Source organism: Solanum tuberosum, unplaced genomic scaffold (genome assembly GCF_000226075.1).
Source record: "Solanum tuberosum cultivar DM 1-3 516 R44 unplaced genomic scaffold, SolTub_3.0 scf00115, whole genome shotgun sequence".
In the NCBI taxonomy this organism is placed as follows: domain Eukaryota; kingdom Viridiplantae; phylum Streptophyta; class Magnoliopsida; order Solanales; family Solanaceae; genus Solanum; species Solanum tuberosum.
The window spans coordinates 611,401-629,892 of NW_006239044.1; the positions used below are offsets into that span (position 1 = coordinate 611,401).

At 36.1% G+C, this 18,492-nt stretch overlaps 2 protein-coding genes across 2 annotated transcripts; one reads left to right on the forward strand and one right to left on the reverse strand.

Annotated features, from left to right (window-relative positions):
• The first annotated feature begins 1,345 nt into the window (after nt 1-1,345).
• On the forward strand, nt 1,346-11,132 carry LOC102580411 (ribokinase). The gene is made up of 13 exons (XM_006350220.2): nt 1,346-1,521; nt 1,596-1,665; nt 1,762-1,851; nt 1,941-2,018; nt 2,682-2,756; nt 2,957-3,009; nt 6,980-7,130; nt 7,242-7,352; nt 9,004-9,130; nt 9,272-9,369; nt 9,680-9,818; nt 10,631-10,683; nt 10,801-11,132. Exons 1-13 carry the CDS (start codon nt 1,421-1,423, stop codon nt 10,882-10,884), a joined length of 1,230 nt encoding a protein of 409 aa, XP_006350282.1. The 5' UTR covers nt 1,346-1,420; the 3' UTR covers nt 10,885-11,132.
• A 497-nt stretch (nt 11,133-11,629) lies between these two features.
• LOC102580755 (protein QUIRKY) lies at nt 11,630-15,099 on the reverse strand. Its single transcript, XM_006350221.2, has 2 exons — nt 14,445-15,099; nt 11,630-14,308 (listed from the first exon to the last, which is right to left on the reverse strand). The coding sequence occupies exons 1-2, from the start codon at nt 14,997-14,999 to the stop codon at nt 11,831-11,833; spliced, it is 3,033 nt and encodes a 1,010-aa protein (XP_006350283.2). The 5' UTR covers nt 15,000-15,099; the 3' UTR covers nt 11,630-11,830.
• Nucleotides 15,100-18,492: the final 3,393 nt, after the last annotated feature.

The window sequence follows — 18,492 nt, forward strand, 5'->3', positions numbered from 1 at the left end:
CTCTCTACTAATACTCACATTATTTTCTTTTTAACTCCTTTTACACTCTCTTCTTTAAATTGTTGATAAGTTAGAGTAATATTCTGTCAAAAATATCAATTAATAGTCAAAAAGTGTTGAACAAATTGAATTGTAAATTCTTTTTCCATTTCTTCTTAGATTTTCAAGCATTACAACAACCATAGTAAAATGTGGGGTAACCAAATTATCAACTTCATCAAAGCTATGGTTCTAACTCTTATATTTATTTGAAATTTGTCAACTTATTACTTGTAGAACTATGTTAACAATTCATATAATGATTGCCCGAGTAAAATAATATTTTTCAACGTTGAATTAATAAAATCTTATTTAAAACTAATAATTGAAAAAGAAATCGAATAAATCATTTATATATATAAAAAAAAAATTAGGTAATACTTTGCATTTAAAAATGTAAGAAAAATAAATTTTAAATAAATGCATGTGAAGTTTATTTAGATTTTAGGCCTCTAATTAAGATTTCGCTTTAGGCCTCCGATTACGTTGAGCCGCCCCTGCATCCGATACATGTATCTGGTGTGTATCTAGTGTGATTCGCATGTATTTGAGATACATAGATAATCTTGCCCGCTCCCTCCTGTTCTCTCTCGCATTTCTTCCCTTTTTAGTGTATTTGGAAGAAAAAACATCTATAAAGGTGTATCTGACTTGAAATCTGATATGAAAAATTATTAATTAGTGAAATAAAAAATAATTATTTCAAATTATAAGGAGAATCAGTAAATACGTTAGGAATATTTGTGTAATTACTTAACTAGCATTTGATCATAGATTTTCAAATACTTTTGGCAAATATTATTTGGGTGAAATTTTACAACGTGTTTGGCCATAGTACTTGGGAAACATATTTCACTTTTTAAGAAATATGATTTATACCCATAAGTTTTAAAAACTATCAAAATTAACCACAAGTTTGTATTACTTAGCAAGATAGAAATGTTGACGTCACAAGATTCATGACTTCCGCAACAAGTCAGTTGGATCTTCGTTGCAACAAATGATAGATTGATAGTTCGGAGTGAGTGTGTTGGTGTTAATAAATAAAGGAGATTTTTGTAAAAGATAAAAGTTTAGTGTAGAATTTAAATTTTTAAAAGCTCCTAAATAATGAAATTTGACCAAAATACTAGTTTTTTCTACCGTTTGGGAATTTGGGTTATTTGCCAAATTTTTTTATCAAATAATAATAAATTATATGGACAAACACTATTTGAAAAATCTTTTTCCAAATTTTATTGGGAAAATCTATGGCCAAACGGGTCCTTAGTTTTTCCAAAAAATATTTCCATGCCTCCCACTTGTCATCTACATCGTCGAAGTACTATTGGCAGTCATTAGAGCACGCGCTTCCGCGGTTGAGTGGTTCTTTTCCTCGAAAATGGTGACTTTAGGACAGATGCTTCCAAGCGGCAATGTCGCTGGGTTAAACTGTAGGACCCTTTTGCCGTCTTTCGCTCCTCCTCTCACGACTTCAACTAGGTACACTCATCCTCTTACTTTGGCCAAGTTGTTCAGGATTTCATGACTACAAGCTGACATTTTTGTGGGTGCAGAAATTTCAGTGTAAAAATGTCGATTCCGGCGACTCAAGCTTCCATAGTGCTCCCCGAAAATCGCATCATAGTGGGTTTTTTTTTTTTTTTTCTGTTTCTGATGGAGGTGTATTGGTTAAGTTGGAGTTATGTTATATCTGATGAATTTGTTATGTAATTTGAGCAGTTAGGTTGTGGGGCTGTGTCAGTGGACTTCTTGGCTGCTGTTGCTTCTTATCCTAACCCAGATGATAAGATTCGAAGCACAAGCTTTGAGGTTCTTTATTTTTCTTCACCCTGTTGTTTGAGCTCACTCACTTTTTTCATTCTTTGCCGTAGTGAAAAGTGATTATTCTGGTAAAACAGGTTCAAGGAGGTGGTAATACTGGGAATGCTTTGACTTGTGCAGCTCGCCTAGGCTTAACTCCTAGGATTATTTCAAAGGTCTGTCTGACTGATTCTAGATAGCTTTTTGGAATTTTAGTTCTGTATGCATCCTGTACTTTCTGATTTTCTATATAAGAAATAAGCCCATCTTAAGTCTTTTTTCCTGCGCAATACTCTACATTATTAATATAATTCCCACTAATACAATGTTTGATTCCGGTGTAAAACTCTCTATAATTGATAGTTGCATAACTCTTTTTGATAACTAAGAAATGTTGGTTCGGAATTGGAGGGAGCATGGGTCCATGCCTCTATCCTACTCCCATTTGAATACTAGCTTCTCGTCAGTGGCAGAATTCAAAGTAATGACATTCTCCGAATTCACACATTCCATGCCATGTGCTTACCATTGAACCAAAGCACTGGGGGCTGTAATTCCTGCATAATGTATGAGGAAACTTATGTCTTATTTTATACAGGATGGACATGTATTAGCAATTCCAAGATAAGCTTTGATATCACTATCTCTGCCCATTATTAGTCTTTCAACCAAATGACACAGTGGTGATGCCTTTCGTTATGTTTGATTGCTAAAAACCAGTCTTCAGGCAGTAGCATCTGTCAATCTTTCCTAATTTCCTTATCAATTCTTAACTTCTGTAACCTTTTGAAGTCCCTGAAATCTTCACTTCATCTCCTAATTCCAAATTGTTTTCTTAGGTTGCCGATGACTCTCAAGGAAAAGGGTTACTGGAGGAACTAGAAGCTGATGGTGTAGATTCGTCTTTTATGGTGGTGAGCCATCCAGACATGGAGTGCTTCTAGAGCTAGAGAAATGATAACTTGAAGGCCTTTCTGTGTTTTTATAGTTTGTTTATATAAAAAAAAAATGGTGAAATTGTGATTCTGCCTCTTTCCGTCCTCAGACTTCTTGTCATATACTCGTCTCTAACAAGAAGTATCTGATTACTTATACCATTTGTTTTTAATTCCAGGTGTCAGAAGGGGGAAATTCACCGTTTACCTACATCATTGTTGACAACCAAACGTGAGTGCCTTCTGCTCTGTTTACCACCATTTCAGACTGCCTTGGTGGTGATTAATTACGATTGCGATGTGATTTTCATGACATATGAATTTATAGCAGTTAAGTTTATATCCAAGTGTTAGTTGTGAGTTACTATCTAATTTTTTCTTTTAATTTCTATGTCAAAAAAAATGTATGTTATACTATTTGCTGGATGGCAGCTGCAAATTATAGCATTGTGCCATTAAAGCCATAATCGAACTAAATCAAGTCTCTGAGTACTTCTCAGAAGTGGAGCAGCGCTGCTGCCTATCCGCCATTTTTTTGGGGGGTATTAGAGACTACAACATTGTTTTCTGTTCTTGCTAAACACTGAATCAGCAGGTGGTTTTCTGTATACAAGTGAAAAATAAACCCAAATGTTTGTTGTCAGTCCCCAATTATAGCATCCTACCTACTACTAATCTGTAGTTAACTGAAACCTCTCAATTCCCTAATCTTGAGCTAGTCATACTCACAACAACAACATACCCGGTGAAATCCCACTAAATGAGGTCTGAGGAGGGTAGAGTATATGCAGACCTTATCGCTACCTCGAGGAGGTAGAGAGGCTGTTTCCGAAATGCCATCGGTTCAAGTGCATCAAACCCAAGTAAAAGATGAAGAAAACAATGGAGAAAGCATAACCGTTAATAAGAAAAATGTGTAAAGTCTACAAGGAAGAAAGAAACAATTGCAATAGTAAAATAGTGTAACAATCGAAACACAATACACAACATTAGCCAAGAACTACAAGGATACAACTAGTACTCCGACGGGCACTAACAAGCCTAAACCTACGCACGGCAAGACAACATTTCACCCCTACTAACCTTCTACCCTTATATGCAACCTCCACTCCTTTCTATCTAGAGTCATGTCCCCGGTAATATGAAGTTGCACCATGTCCTGTCTAATCACCTCTTCCCAATACTTCTTTGGCCTACCTCTACCCCTCCGGGTACCCCCTGTTTATTAACTAAAAAATGTTTTAAATTTGATAAAGAGAGTCGCCACTTAATTTTTAAAGAAAAATTAAGAAAACTAATTTTTCAAAAGATTAAAACAGTAAATCAATTGAAAATATTAAGGGGATTTGGGGTTTGATAACCAGTCTGGGCATAACAAGTCGGGTTTGAATTTTGCGAAGGTCGAGAACGACCTTTGTACGGTGAAGATTTTCTAGAGTGTTTCTTTCCCTCAGATGCGTTGGAAATAGAAGACACGTCTTCCCTCTTCTTCTTTAACAATCCTAAAGATCCAGACAAGGCATCAACACGGGCAATCTTTCCGGTTCTTAGCCTGTCCTCGATAGTCTCACCAACCTTGACTATCTCTGTAAATTTTGCTCCAATGAGCAACATAATCTTGTCATAGTATTCTGGTTCTTGAATACGCAAACACTTCAACAATTTATTTTTCCGACATAGGCGGTCGGACTCTGGCGGCCTCTTTCCTCCATCTATACGCGTATTCGCGGTAGCTTTCGGTTGACTTCCGTCTAATCTTTTCCAAAGAGTATCGGTCCGGAACGATCTCTACGTTGTAGGCAAATAGTTCGACAAAATCCTTGGCAAGTGCGTTCTAACTGGACCATTGCTTCATCTCCTGGAAAGTGAACCATTCTAACTTCGGCTAAAGAGCCGCACTAACAAAGCTTCATTTCTTCCAACTCCTACAAGCTGATCACAATAAGCTCTCAGAAGAGCCAACGGATTTGTGACCAGCTCATCTGAGAACCTATTGTGACCAGCTCGTAGGAGTTGGAAGAAATGAAGCTTTGTTAATGCGGCTCTTTAGTTGGAATTAGAATGGTTCACTTTCCAGGAGATGAAGCAATGGTCCAGTTAGAACGCACTTGCCAAGGATTTTGTCGAACTATTTGCCTACAACGTAGAGATCGTTCCGGACCGATACTCTTTGGAAAAGATTAGACGGAAGTCAACCGAAAGCTACCGCGAATACGCGTATAGATGGAGGAAAGAGGCCGCCAGAGTCCGATTTGCCTAAAATGTAGAGATCGTTCCGGACCGATACTTTTTGGAAAAGATTAGACAGAAGTCAACTGAAAATTACCGCGAATACGCGTATAGATGGAGGAAAGAGACTGCCAGGGTCCGACCGCCTATGTCGGAAAAAGAAATTGTTGAAGTGTTTGTGCGTATTAAGAACCAGAATACTATGACAGGATTATGATGCTCATTGGAGCAAAATTCGCAGAGATAGTCAAGGTTGGTGAGACTATCTAGGACGGGATAAGAACCAGGAAGATTGCTCGCGTTGTTGCCTCGTCTGGATCTTTAGGATTGTTAAAGAAGAAGAGGGAAGACGTGTCTTCTATTTCCTACGCATCTGAGGGAAAGAAACACTCTAGAAAATCTTCACAGTACAAAGGTCGTTCTCGACCCGACTTGTTATGGTTATCGAACCCCTTAATATTTTCAATTGTTTTAATCTTTTGAAAAATTGGTTTTCTTAATTTTTCCTTAAAAATTAAGTGGCGACCCTCTTTATCAAATTTTTTAGTTAATAAAACAGAATGACGACTCTGCTGGGGAAGACGATGCGTGAAGTTGCCGTGTATCTTGACGGTGGGTAACGCGCTTCTTCGTTTGAAGCTACTGCTGTGAAGACGCCGTAAATTTTCTTCTGTTGGCGTTTGAAGGATGTTGTTAATACCTCGCTTTGTGAACATTGATGCTAGGTTAACACTGTGTTCGCGCCGTCCTTTTCCGTGAACTCGTTGGGTTTGTTCGTTCTCGTGTGAGGAAGGTGAGGCGCATCTGGTTGAGGAAGAAGATAGCAATGTGCATCGTTCTGCTCTGAGTGGGTTGCACTTGCTCCTTTTCCATGAACTCGCTGGGTTTCTTCGTTCATGAGGAAAGTGAGGCGCATCTGGTTGAGGAAAAGATGGCAACGCGCGTCGTTCTGCTCTGGGTTGGTCGCACTTGCTATTGTTGTTTGTTGTTAACGTTGAGGGAACTGGGTTTGGGCCGGGTATTTTGATAGAAGATTGGGCTGGTTGAATTTGGAAATTGAGGCAACAAATGGTCTGATGCGAGATTGCACCTCCTTTGCACTCGCCCTAACTTCTCAACCTTGCTTCCCTCATCTTGTCTGCCACAGGGGCCACTCCTACCTTCTCTTTTATAACCTCATTCCTAATCTTGTTGCTCCTAGTATGCCCACACATCCATTTTAACATCCTTATCTCCGCAACATGCATCTTCTGAACATGTGAGTTCTTGACTAGCAACACTCCACCCCATACAACAAGGACGGTCTAACTATCACTCTGTAAAACTTACCTTTAAGTTGAGGTGGCACCTTCTTATCACACAAGACCCCAGATGTGATGTGTGACATCATCGCCGATGTCCCCCTCTTACTAGTTGAACTTCTGGTGTTTTAGTTCCCTTATTACAGTTTCTGGTCAGTGAATCGTCTCTATTGAGAAACTGGGTTGAAATTACATCAAAAGCTTAATATGTTTTAAAGATGGAGAATGACATGTCTTGGATACTGCAACATCTTTGCAGCTTTTATACTAATCAAATGAATTGTGCCTAATCTCAAGCTTGTTGGGCTTGGTTATGAATTTTCCAAAATGATTCTGCTCTATTTGGGAACATATTATTTCAATATTGATTAACAATTTATTTTTAAGGCTAGTTAGAGTTTTTCAATAAGTAGATGTTCTCAAAATCTCACATTTTCTCTATACCACCATATAATTCTCTAACTGAACTGAGAACTTCTAGCAAACACCGCGACCTGACATTAAGGAATCTTAATCTCAACTAATTAGTATCACATATTGATCTTTTAGCTAAATATGCATTTATCCTTGCAGCTTGCACACTGATTAAATTTTATTATGGAGGTTCTAGCAGTTTATTTTATGAAATGGGTTGCCTGTCTATTGAAGAACTACTTGTGTTTGATGTTTCAGGAAGACTCGCACTTGCATTCACACCCCTGGCTATCCACCCATGATACCTACTGATCTTTCCCAATCAAATTTATTGTCGGCCTTGGATGGTGCTAAACTTGTCTATTTCGATGGAAGATTGCATGAAACTGCTGCTATTGTAGCAGAGGAGGTATTTTCCTCTCACGTCTCTCTTCAAGCTTTCTGAGCTCACAAAAATACTCCTATATCGAATACATTTAAAATGGAAATGAACTGCATGCTTTTGGGATTTCCAGTGCAGGCAAATAGAAGGGGTATACCCATTTTAATTGACGCTGAGAAGAAAAGGGAAGGATTGGATTATCTTTTAAACTTTGCAAGTTATGTTGTTTGCTCAACCAAATTTCCTCAGGCAAGCTATTCACTCTATAAACTACATCTGTCTAGTTTCTTGGATGCAAGAATATGCCTTTTGAATGAGTTGGACCATCACTAATCTTCATAAAGAAGAGTTTGTAATTTTGAGCAATGTCTTCTAGCATGGGCTGCCTGATTCAAATTGTGGTTGAATCTTCCATGAGATAGCACTATTGATAGTATTGACTGGTTTCATGGTTTTGCTGACAGCATGATCAACTGTGGATGCCTTCAAGCTTTTTCTGATATGGAAAAGAATACATGTTCTACCTAGGTTCAATTTTAGATTGGGATAATTTCCTATAATTCCTTGTTAATCTTTGTCATGGACCTTTAATGCAGGCCCGTGAAATGATTTGACTTCCAAAATTAAATAAGATTGGGGATATCAAAAGAAAGGGAGTCTCACTAATTCTTTTGTTGTCCAGTAAAATGTCCTCAATGTTATGGTTGTTAAGTGAAATCGAAAAACCAACAAAGAAAAAATGAAACAGAAAAAACCCATTTTATGTTGGTTTGATGTGGTTAATCAACCAAAATAGTCTGTTTGTATTTTTTTTAAAGGAGAAATCGGCTCAAATTTAATCACATATACCCCTACACAATGTTATTAATATCACTCAGTCAAGTTATTAGTATACCGGGCTATTCTTCATTATTCAGGCGATCCTATTCATAGTTGGACTATTTAATGCTAACCGTCAACCTATTGAAACCCCCCTTTATCCTAGCTTGAGATTGGTTAGCAAAGTTAAAGAAAGTACACATGAACTTCTTTATCTAAAGAAAAGAAAGTACAAACACTTATAGAGGTTATTTAGAAGATCACTGCAGAAAGGATATAGAAAAGCTCCCTGAGGAGGAAGGGAATTAAACATGTTCTTTTATGAAGAGAAGAATTTGATGAATACGGAGGTGCCATGTGAGGAAGGGAGTAACTATTAGTCACCACATTTACTAAGCAAGAATGAATCTGAAAAGGTCTTTGTTTTTTTGGTGGTAATAATTGTGATATTTTGGGATGAACTATCTAATGGGATTTTAGCTTGTGGTGGCTAGCGTTTGCTCAACTCCTCCAATCTAAGGTCTTTCCAACTTTGAAATGAGAAGAGAACTCGGACAAAAAGATCATGATGAGACCTCTTCGGAATCAAGAGGGCCTGGCGAGTCCTCAGGAGAAAGCACCTAAGCGTGACTGTAGCTGGGTTTAGGTAATAGAAGTTTCTTGAGTTGAGTTTGTACGCAGAAACTGTGGATGCGTTTACTTCGGGTCTTCAGGTGTGACTACTCGGATGGTAGGGTATGGTCGTCGAAGTAAAGAACATTGCCTAGTTCATAAAGTAGCTTTAGAGTAACAAAGTCCCATGAATTTGCTAGAGTCGTACAGTTCTTTTAGCTGGAGCATGAGGACCCTCAATAAATATGTAGGTGAAAAAATTTAGATTACTACAACTGTAACTGTCTCATGGGAACAACCCACACATTTGGTTTAATGATACACAAAGGGGCATACTGACTGAAAATTACATGTCAGAAAGCATTTTACTAGTCACTTACAAGAAGGTTTTGAGTTATTTTACATATACATCAGGTCTGGTTTCTGTGATGCTCTCTGATAAGGCAACAGTGTTTTGATTGACTTTCAGGAATGGACTGAGGCTTCTTCTATTCCGAGCGCCCTTGTTTCCATGCTCTTAAGGTTGCCAAAAGTTAAATTTGTTATTGTGACATTGGGTAAAGATGGTTGCATAATGCTACAAAGGACTGAAATGGGTATTTAGCAAAGTTTTTGTTTCTTCTCTTTTTTGATCAACTTTAATCACCTGTACACATCAATGAAGTCTTCTAAAAGACGGCACAGAAGACTATGCAACATTTTATATGCATCCTACAGAAACTTCAATACTTTTGCAGACAATCTCCTCCCTGAAGAAATGGATGTCGAAGACCTGTTTGAAAAACTGAATCTGGAGAAAGACACTAATGCAACATTGCCTGGATGCATATCCTCGGTATTTCACTGTTCAGCTAATCCTTTAACTTACCCACCACCAGCCTTCTGCATTTCTTGTTTGGATTTCTCAAGTCTTGTATATATATAAAATTGTCTATATACCCTTTACCCCTTAAAACTGTACATTCTTTGGTCTTCCTACCGTTTGATCCTTTTAGTCAATGTTGAATGCAGTCAGGTGGTTGCTGTGCCTGTGACTGCAGGTTTAGAATTTTGTTTATCTGCTGCTTATGCAATTTAAGATGTCAGTTGCATGGAGATATGATTGCGGTATATTAACTTCTGATTTTACGTTTGTACGGCTGCAGAATGTAGCAAAACTACATGCAAAAGGGATAGGGACAATCACCGGTAAGCTACTTGTGGGGACAGCTGAAAGTATACCTCAAACAGAACTAATTGATACAACTGGTGCTGGAGATGCATTTATTGGCGCAGTTCTTTATTGTATGTATCATCCGACGTAATCTATTTTAGTCTTGTCCCTTGTACTGTGATCCCATGGCTTTCCTACGCGCTGTCTTAAATGTTAAGGGCTGGATGTCCCTCACCTCCATTGATCTCCTTTCTTGTTGTAGTTTGGTGCAATTTGTTAATTGATTCTTCAATGTGTTAGTGGTTCTTCCAGCATCTTGTGTTAGAATATAGTCAAAGCTGGGCATTAGGCACTTGAGAAGTTGCCCGAAATGAGTAACATTTCTTAGCCACCTATCAGTTTTTTAATTTGTTTAATTTAAAACATTTTCTTTTTAAACTAATTATGCTAAATGTTTTTTGAACAGTTTTTAAAACTCAAAATATGTGACTGTTAATTGTAAAAAGGTGTTTGTTTGTAAGGGTTGAGTCAGTCAATTCCAGATTCCTTGAGGTATTATAAATGCCCATATATTCTCCAAAACGAGATATACATCTGAATTCATCTCTTCTTCTTCTCTTTCTGTTCAATACAAATCATAACTTTTGTTCTTGTAGGAATTCGAGTTTATATGTCAAAAACTCGAATTTCATTGGCTTTGTAAACTCATGGAGGAATTCTGCCATCATCCTTGCAAGTTGCAACAACATAAGTGGGAGGCTTAAATTCGTTAAGAACAGTGTTATACTATTAAAACCAGTTCATTTATTCCCTGTTTCTGGAATTTAACTTCTAACATCTTGTTGAAGATCATACCATTTTGGTCACTTTATGTCAGTATGCGTGATTTCCATTTGCTCTCGTACTGGGTTACATCTCATGACTCCTATATTACACATTGCAGCTATCTGTGCCAACATGCCACCGGAGAAAATGTTGCCATTTGCTGCTCAAGTGGTTAGATATTTTGTTTCCCTGGACTATATTTTTTCCCCACCCAGAGAGGGTTGAGGGTGTAACTGAGGCAACAAATGCAAGAAAAGACTAATCTTCTATTTTGTGAATGGATTGCAGGCAGCTATTAAATGCAGAGCCTTGGGAGCTAGAGCTGGTCTTCCGCGTTCCACAGACCATCACTTGTCACATTTTTTAGTCTAGAGAGCCCAAGGGATGGCCATGTTCCTACTGTTATTGAAAATGGTAGCAAAACTGGTAATCGTCTTGGGCTCTTTCTTATTGTATTTTTATCAGGGTTTCTGTGGACCGACATTCTACTTCTTGTCTTAGAGCATCTGCCCTGAATTGTTTATTGGTAAAGTTGAAATCTGTGTATGTATAATCTGGTGTCACAAGCTTCTTCTATTTCCTTTATGGTCTGATGGAACTGTTTGTTCTTGTGGGTCTCAGTTCTGCATCTTCACTATTCCAAACTAATTGTTTTTACAATTGCTGGAGAAAATTTCATTTGTAAAAGATCCAAATTAGTTGGACTAGTGAGGTTTCTGATATTTGAATGATTAAACAAACAAACCAAAGAAAGACTTACTAGCATGCAAGATTCATATATAAAATACAGAAAAGATGAAAAAACTATAATATTCCTCCATTTCAACTTATGGCTTTTTTTATAAAAAATTTGGGACATTAATATTGTTGTGAGTTTGAGTCACCACGGGAGTATATAGGTGGGAGCTCCGGGAGGGAGGAGTTTAAAAAAACATTACATTATAGGCAAGTTCAATCACCAATTACCAATATGTTTAGGCTTCCTCTATTTTTTTTGTCTCTTTCATCAAAAGAGTATTCAACTGTTATGACCAAGTGGAATTGATTGAATTGTTATAAATACTCGGTACTTCTTAGTACTGGAAAAGCATGACTGCATATTTAATGAATCTGCCCATGAACAGAACATCTATAAGAATTGAATTGATGAAACACAGTAGTTTTAGACAGAGGTAACAGAAAGGTACCCTAGATATATAACAATGCAACAGAAGTAAAACAAAACAGACACAAGGGTATTTCAAACCCTAAAACCAAATCCTAGTCTGATACTACAGTTCACAAAATACTACATGCCCCACTAATGACTACAGAGATTTTACAACATGCTATCTGCCCTGGTAGGCAGCCTCTTCAAGAAACATACAGCACTGGATGGCAACCTGTTCCTGAACCTTGGTGGTCTCAAATAATACAAACCCCAAAGAGCCACAACCCATTTGATTGGCACCAAGTAGAAACCAAAGGCAGCAAAGAAGCAAAATATTACAAACAAGAATGTTGCTCTTGGATCCCTCCAGCTTAATAATGCCTGAAATCTCTCACCTTGAGTTGCCATATCACCAACCACAGTCTGAATCCTACCAGCCACACTCCTCAGTCTATCATATCTCATTCGAACGATTTCTGCATTTCTGCTGGTAGGGAATGAATCGAACTCCTCGTCTAGTTCATCTGGATAAACACTCTCTGCATATGAGAGTCGAGTGTCCATGTGGGGAGGGTGGCGTGGGCGTGACCTGTAACGCCATAGTCCTACTGCAGCCAAGTTGAGTAGTACACAAGGTATGATGAGCTCGGGCACCAATACAAGAATGGTAAAGGCAATCAGAGCTAATGCAGAGTGCACTGGCTTATGCCAATTGCGCGCAGACTCTAGAAACCTGCTCATAATAACAAACCAAGAAACCACATTTGTTAGCCTAAAGAAATTTGCTTTGCTCTTTCTCATGCTCCACATATGAGAATCATGATCGAGCATGTACTCCACCACTTCTCTTCCCAAAGGTGGCTCAGATCGACTAAGTCTTGTTGCCACCACATTCATAGCCTGGTGCCTCAAGCTGTCCAACTGACTTACAGACAAGGGCTGAACATAATGCATCTTTGGAAGCAAAGGCATTGTATACATATGAAGCATATTCACCATGTTAGCACATGAAAACCGGACAGCCAAATGAAGCTCCCCCATTTTTTTCACCCCAGAAGGATGCAGCATCAAAAGTGGATATGCATGAGTATAAACTCTATCTGATTCAAGAGTTGATAGCCTGATCCTAACCTTCCCTATCCGAGAGTCCCGATTTCCAGCCGCAGGGTTAGCCATATTCTTGTCTACACGAGAATTATCAAACACCCCAATAGTGATGACAGTGCAAGGGTCAAAGACTTCCCAAGTATATTGCTCATTCCATTTAGGAGATAAGCTGTCCACCACAGTCCTAGTTCGGACCCATTTCTGCCCATACTTTGCAACACAATACGCATCTACAGAGCCACCCTTGCCTTCTTTCATTTTCATTGGCACAAGATTGGTAGCTCCCAAAACCCCAACCTCGAGAACTCCAATGTGGGGCTTCCACAACTGCTTTGCTGTCGGCCTAACATCACTGCTGTACATTGTTGCCTCATCAAGCACATGGTAACCTCCATCAAGTGAAGCACGGAGGTGAATCCGCGAGGCAAATCTAACCACAGCTTTGGGATCATTTGCATTGCTCAAATGAGTATCAAGATTGAACCACCTCGAAGTAACTGGCTTCTCGTTTAGTCGCCTTTCTAGGCTTGAAACAGGCAAAAGAACTCTCGCCACAACTTCCTCTCTGTTGGGAGCAAGTCTATCCTCAATTGAAACAAGCAAGAAGTCTTCAAATGGCTCAGCAACCACAAACATTAAGTCCTCATTCCAGAAAGGATTTGTAAAGCTTCTAGTAGCAGCAGGTGGAGAAACTCTAGTCCTCAGAACCTGATTCCCAACTTGAACTTTAGCAAAAAGTTCAGGGTATCTCATAATTGATGACCCTTTCTCCCCCATAACAATATCTTGAGCTTCAATAACCCCAACGCGTAAATACCAAAGCTTAGGTGACAGATACACTTTAGACTTGATTGAACACAAACCATCAAAATGCACATTTGCTGCTTTAGAATGCCAAGCCTCAGCAAAGGCTTCATCAGCTTGAGTACCAAACCATATGGCAACCATAAGTTCACCACCTTTAGACTTATCACCTTTCTTGTCTTCCATTCTATACCATTGTGGAGCCAACTGACTATCGGGCGGAACTCGTTTAGGCACCTCATTCAAATCAAACCAAACACGACCCAAGAAGTCATCTTTGTTATTTTCCTTCACAAAGACCTCCACCACAGAGGACTGTACACTATCTTTTGAAAAGGCAAAAACTTGGTCCCATTCAGCATGATTTGAAAAAACTCTTTTAGTAATTCCTCTATAGTTACCAAGTTTCACCTCAGCTACAAGCTCACCACCACCCCCAACACCAAAAACAGAAAAATCCTTAGCCTTTACAACTCTAACATACAAATACTGCATTTGTTCCACCAAGTCATATGTTGAGCTAGTCTTGTCCTTACCACCAAGATGTGGACTTGTTTCTTTCAGAGAAAACTCACCTTGCCCAGAAGTGTACAAACCAACCCCACCACCACCATGACCACCTCCACCAGTCCCAGCCGGAATAATAGGTCCAGGAGCACTAGTAATAACAACAGGCTTAATGTCACCTGGAACTGACTCCACTGGCTTTGAATGGTTCTGGTTTTGAAAGTTTACCTGTTCATAAAAGTGTTATCATTTTTAATAAATTACTAAACTTTTAAAAGGGACGTTAAAACATGATATAATAAGTAAAAAAATCAGTTCTTTTTGTCTTTAATAGTTCAAAATGAACACAAAAATTCAAGATTACCTTATTTTCTTGACCCATTTGAACCACCATGTTAGTTCCATTTGTCTGTTGCTGCTGCAATTTCTTGTTCTTCTTAGCATTTGGGGCACCAGAAGACACCACCCCTCCACCACCAGCATTACCCTTATCAGTTATAACTTGTTTCACTTGCTCTGTTGTAGATAAATAAATCTTCAAACTCAACTCACCACGTACATGAGAAAAAAGACTCCTTTTATCAAGTGTATAAAGCTGCGCTATTTCTTCCCCTTCTTTAGCAATGCTTGACCCAGAAATCCGAGCTCGACCCAGAAAATTTCTGCTTGTGTTCGACCTTTTTTCGTTGAAAACATTCACTTCAATCGTCCGATAAGGAAGATCAGCAGCATCATTCACATGAAAAACAAGCTTTTCATTCCATACAGGGTTTAAATCTCTCATTTTTACTTGTGTTCTTTGTCTCTGATTCTCAAACTCAACTTCTACAAATGGTGATGATGAACCTTCACCATCTTTTGGAATCAAGTTATGTGCTGCCACCACTTCTACAACCAATTTTTCTTTACCATTGTTCATGGCTGATGAAAGCAAAAAAAAAACAGAGAGAAAAGAGACAGATAGGAAAACAGAGGAATAAGATTATACAGCAGTGAAGTGACTATTTAGAAAGAAGCAGAAGGAGGGGTGGGGGAGGTGTAGGGGTAAGGGGTAGGGGATGGGGTGTTTAGATTACAGAGAAAGAGACATGGATTTAGTTGCCTTAAATACCAAGAAGCCTTTGTTTTATTGGTTCATAATAAGGTGGAACATCAAACATATTCTCTTTTTCACTCAAAAAAAAAAAAAAGAGAAAAAAATTAAATATTATTTGCTTTATTTGAAAATTTTAAAAGTATAATTGTGTTTGGATATATTTTTTTTAAAAATATTTATAATTTAAATGTATTTTCTTAAATATCATTTATACTCTCTGGTTTTTAAAAACTAAGTAAGTTGACTAATATATATGAAATATTCAATTAAATTTGCTCTAAAAGAATAATATCTCAAAACATATTAAATTTCATATACAAGTTACTACACACTATTTCAAATATTTTTTCACTTTATTTGGATTGAAGTTGGAGTTCTGTTTTATTATAGTTTCTGTAAATACTATTGATTTGTTTGAATATATTTTTCTTTAAACATATGAAGTACTATGATTTAAACCTGAAATATAATTTAAATAAGGTTATTTTTATTTTTTTTAAATAGTGTAAAAGTTAAAAAAAAAATGAAAATGAAAATAAATTTTTAGATATTTTTTAAATTTCAAATATAACTTTAAGTTATATTTCAAAATTTTACTGGTCAACGTTGTTTGTCAAATAAAATAAATAATTTTCCTAAAATGTTATAATAGTCATTAAGTGGATTATTATAGTAATATGATAATGACTATTCTAATTTTTAAAAAACTCAGATTTTGTAACGTCTATATCAAGAATTATGAAATTACCTTAAGTACCAAAAAATCACTTCCTAGGAAGATGCAATCACAAGCAAATGAAGTTTTTTCTCGATGTTTGAATTGTATAACTTCGGAAATTTTTTGAATATACCAAAAAGTGGTATATGGTCAAATGTGTGGACAATATGTATACATTTGCCTATATTAAAAATAATTCAGAAAATATGGTTGCAAATGAAATTTCAAGTTTAATTTAATTTGGAAATTAATTTAGAAAAATATTGAATAATAATTAAAAAAGATAGTACTCCCTTTATTACATATTAAGTGAATTTTTTAGGCTTTGCCTATTGTTCAAAATAATTGAATTGTTCAAAGTTCAAGATGGATGTTTGAATTTTTTTCCGTATTTATCATTTCCTTTAATTAAGTTTTATGTTTTTTAGGAGATAAATTACACTACGTATAAAGTTATGTTTATAATTCACAAAGGACAATGGTGGAAAATATGATTTAAATTATGTTCTTGAATATTTTTTCTTAATAGGTGTGCGTTGCCTCAGAAATTCACTTAATATAGAATACGGGTGTGCATCGGTCGGTTCAGTTCAATTTTATGTATTATCAATTCGGTTTATCGATTTTCAATTTTTAAATATGCTAAACCAATAACAAATCAATAAGATATTCTTTATCGGTTTTTGGTCATTAACGGTTTGCTTTTCGGTTTACCCAATAAGAAAATACTCATAAATTAAATATATAATTTCTCACTTCTTTAACAATTTGACACGATACAGTGAGACAAGCAAATCAGTTGTAAATGCTTTGATATAGTGAAACAAGAAATATAATGAGAAAATTGCATTAATAAGAGTAGATGTAGTACGAAGGCTACAATAACATGTTACAACCAAAACATAATATGGAATTTCTGATGTGAAGTAGAAGTACAATGACGTGTAAAGTATGTAGACCGTAGTGTAGAGTACTGATAAAGTGTCTAGTTATGTTAAATTATTAATATTTTAATATTTATGAAGGGTATAGTAGTAACTTACTATCGTCTTTAATGGGTTATCGGTTTGCCCAATAACTCAATACTAAAAATCGATAACCCAATAATTTTTTTTATAAAATCATTAAAAACCCGTTAACCCAATAACATTTTTTTCAGTTCGATTTATTGATCGATTCGATTTTTGCACACTCCTAATAGAGGAAGTATAAATTTGAGAGTTGTTTGGTGTAAAGAAGTTATACAAAAATCATAATATTGAAATTAAAGATACGAGGATCGTAATGAGAGAATTACTATTTAGTGAACTTTAATTTGATATATTACAAATTAGAAATAAGTGTGTGTTCAAATATGCATTTACTGTTCAAATAAAATGAAAAATAAAATGAATTTTGTCATTTAAGTATTTTAAATCCATGTACACGAGTAACATAAAAATTTCACCTTAGCAAAATAGTGTAATCAATTATTATATTTATCTTATATTATAGGGAAAAGGGTCTGATATACCCCTCAACTTTGTCATTTAGAGCTGATATACCCCTCGTTATGAAAGTGACTCATATATACCCCTACTTATATACAAATGACTAACATATACCCTTTCCCTTTAACGGAAATGAAAAAAAAATTAGTTTAATTTTTTTATTATTTAAAAAAAAAACTATAATCCCATATGGATATATTTAATCCTCCTCAAACATGTTTTTTTGACTTTTTTTTTGTTTTAATGACTAATTTAGATTTATTAATTTGATGGTCAAATTTATTTATGTTTCACTAATATTCTTGTAAAACTTATTATAGATGACCAAATTTTTTTTTCTTCAAATACAAAAATTAAATTACAATATAGGCAAAAAAAAAATTGTTTTAAATTATAATAATATAGCCACAAAAAAATAGTTTTACATTTTTTTCTTTACACTAAGGAATGAAAGAAAAAAATAAAATAAGAATAAGAAACTCAAGTAATGAAATCAAAGAAGTCAAAAAATAATTTATGTATGAAAAAATTTTGAAATATACCTTGAACTTTGCTAGAAGAATCCCATATACCCCTAAATGATTTTTGAAAAAATTAAAAGTCAAAAAAATTAATTTAAAATTAATTTTTTCACTTCCGTTAAATGAAGGGTATATGTGAGCTCATTTTGTAACGGTAGGGGTATATATGAGCCACTTTCATAACGAGAGGCATATCAGCTCCAAATGGCAAAGTTGAGGGGTATATCAGACCTTTTTCCCTGTATTATATTTACGCTAGACAATGGTATGCAGGCTCAGAGCTATAGAACCCCTTGAGACCAAAGAATACCGGGGAAAAAGAACTCAGGGGTTTTGCGAGTTTGGAAGAATCAATAATTTTTTTGTAGATCCTGTATTTATTTTGAAAAATTAAAATAAATATATATGTATTATTAGCTTGTGAAGATATTATATTTACTCTAGTCGCTTGTATGTATGTAGGGGCGGAGTTAAGTGGAGGTTCGTGGGTTCTGACGAACCTAATAACTTTTTCATAGGTCCTACACTTGTATTTGAAAATTAATAAATCTAAATATATATTAGCTTGTGAAGCCCCTAACAAAATT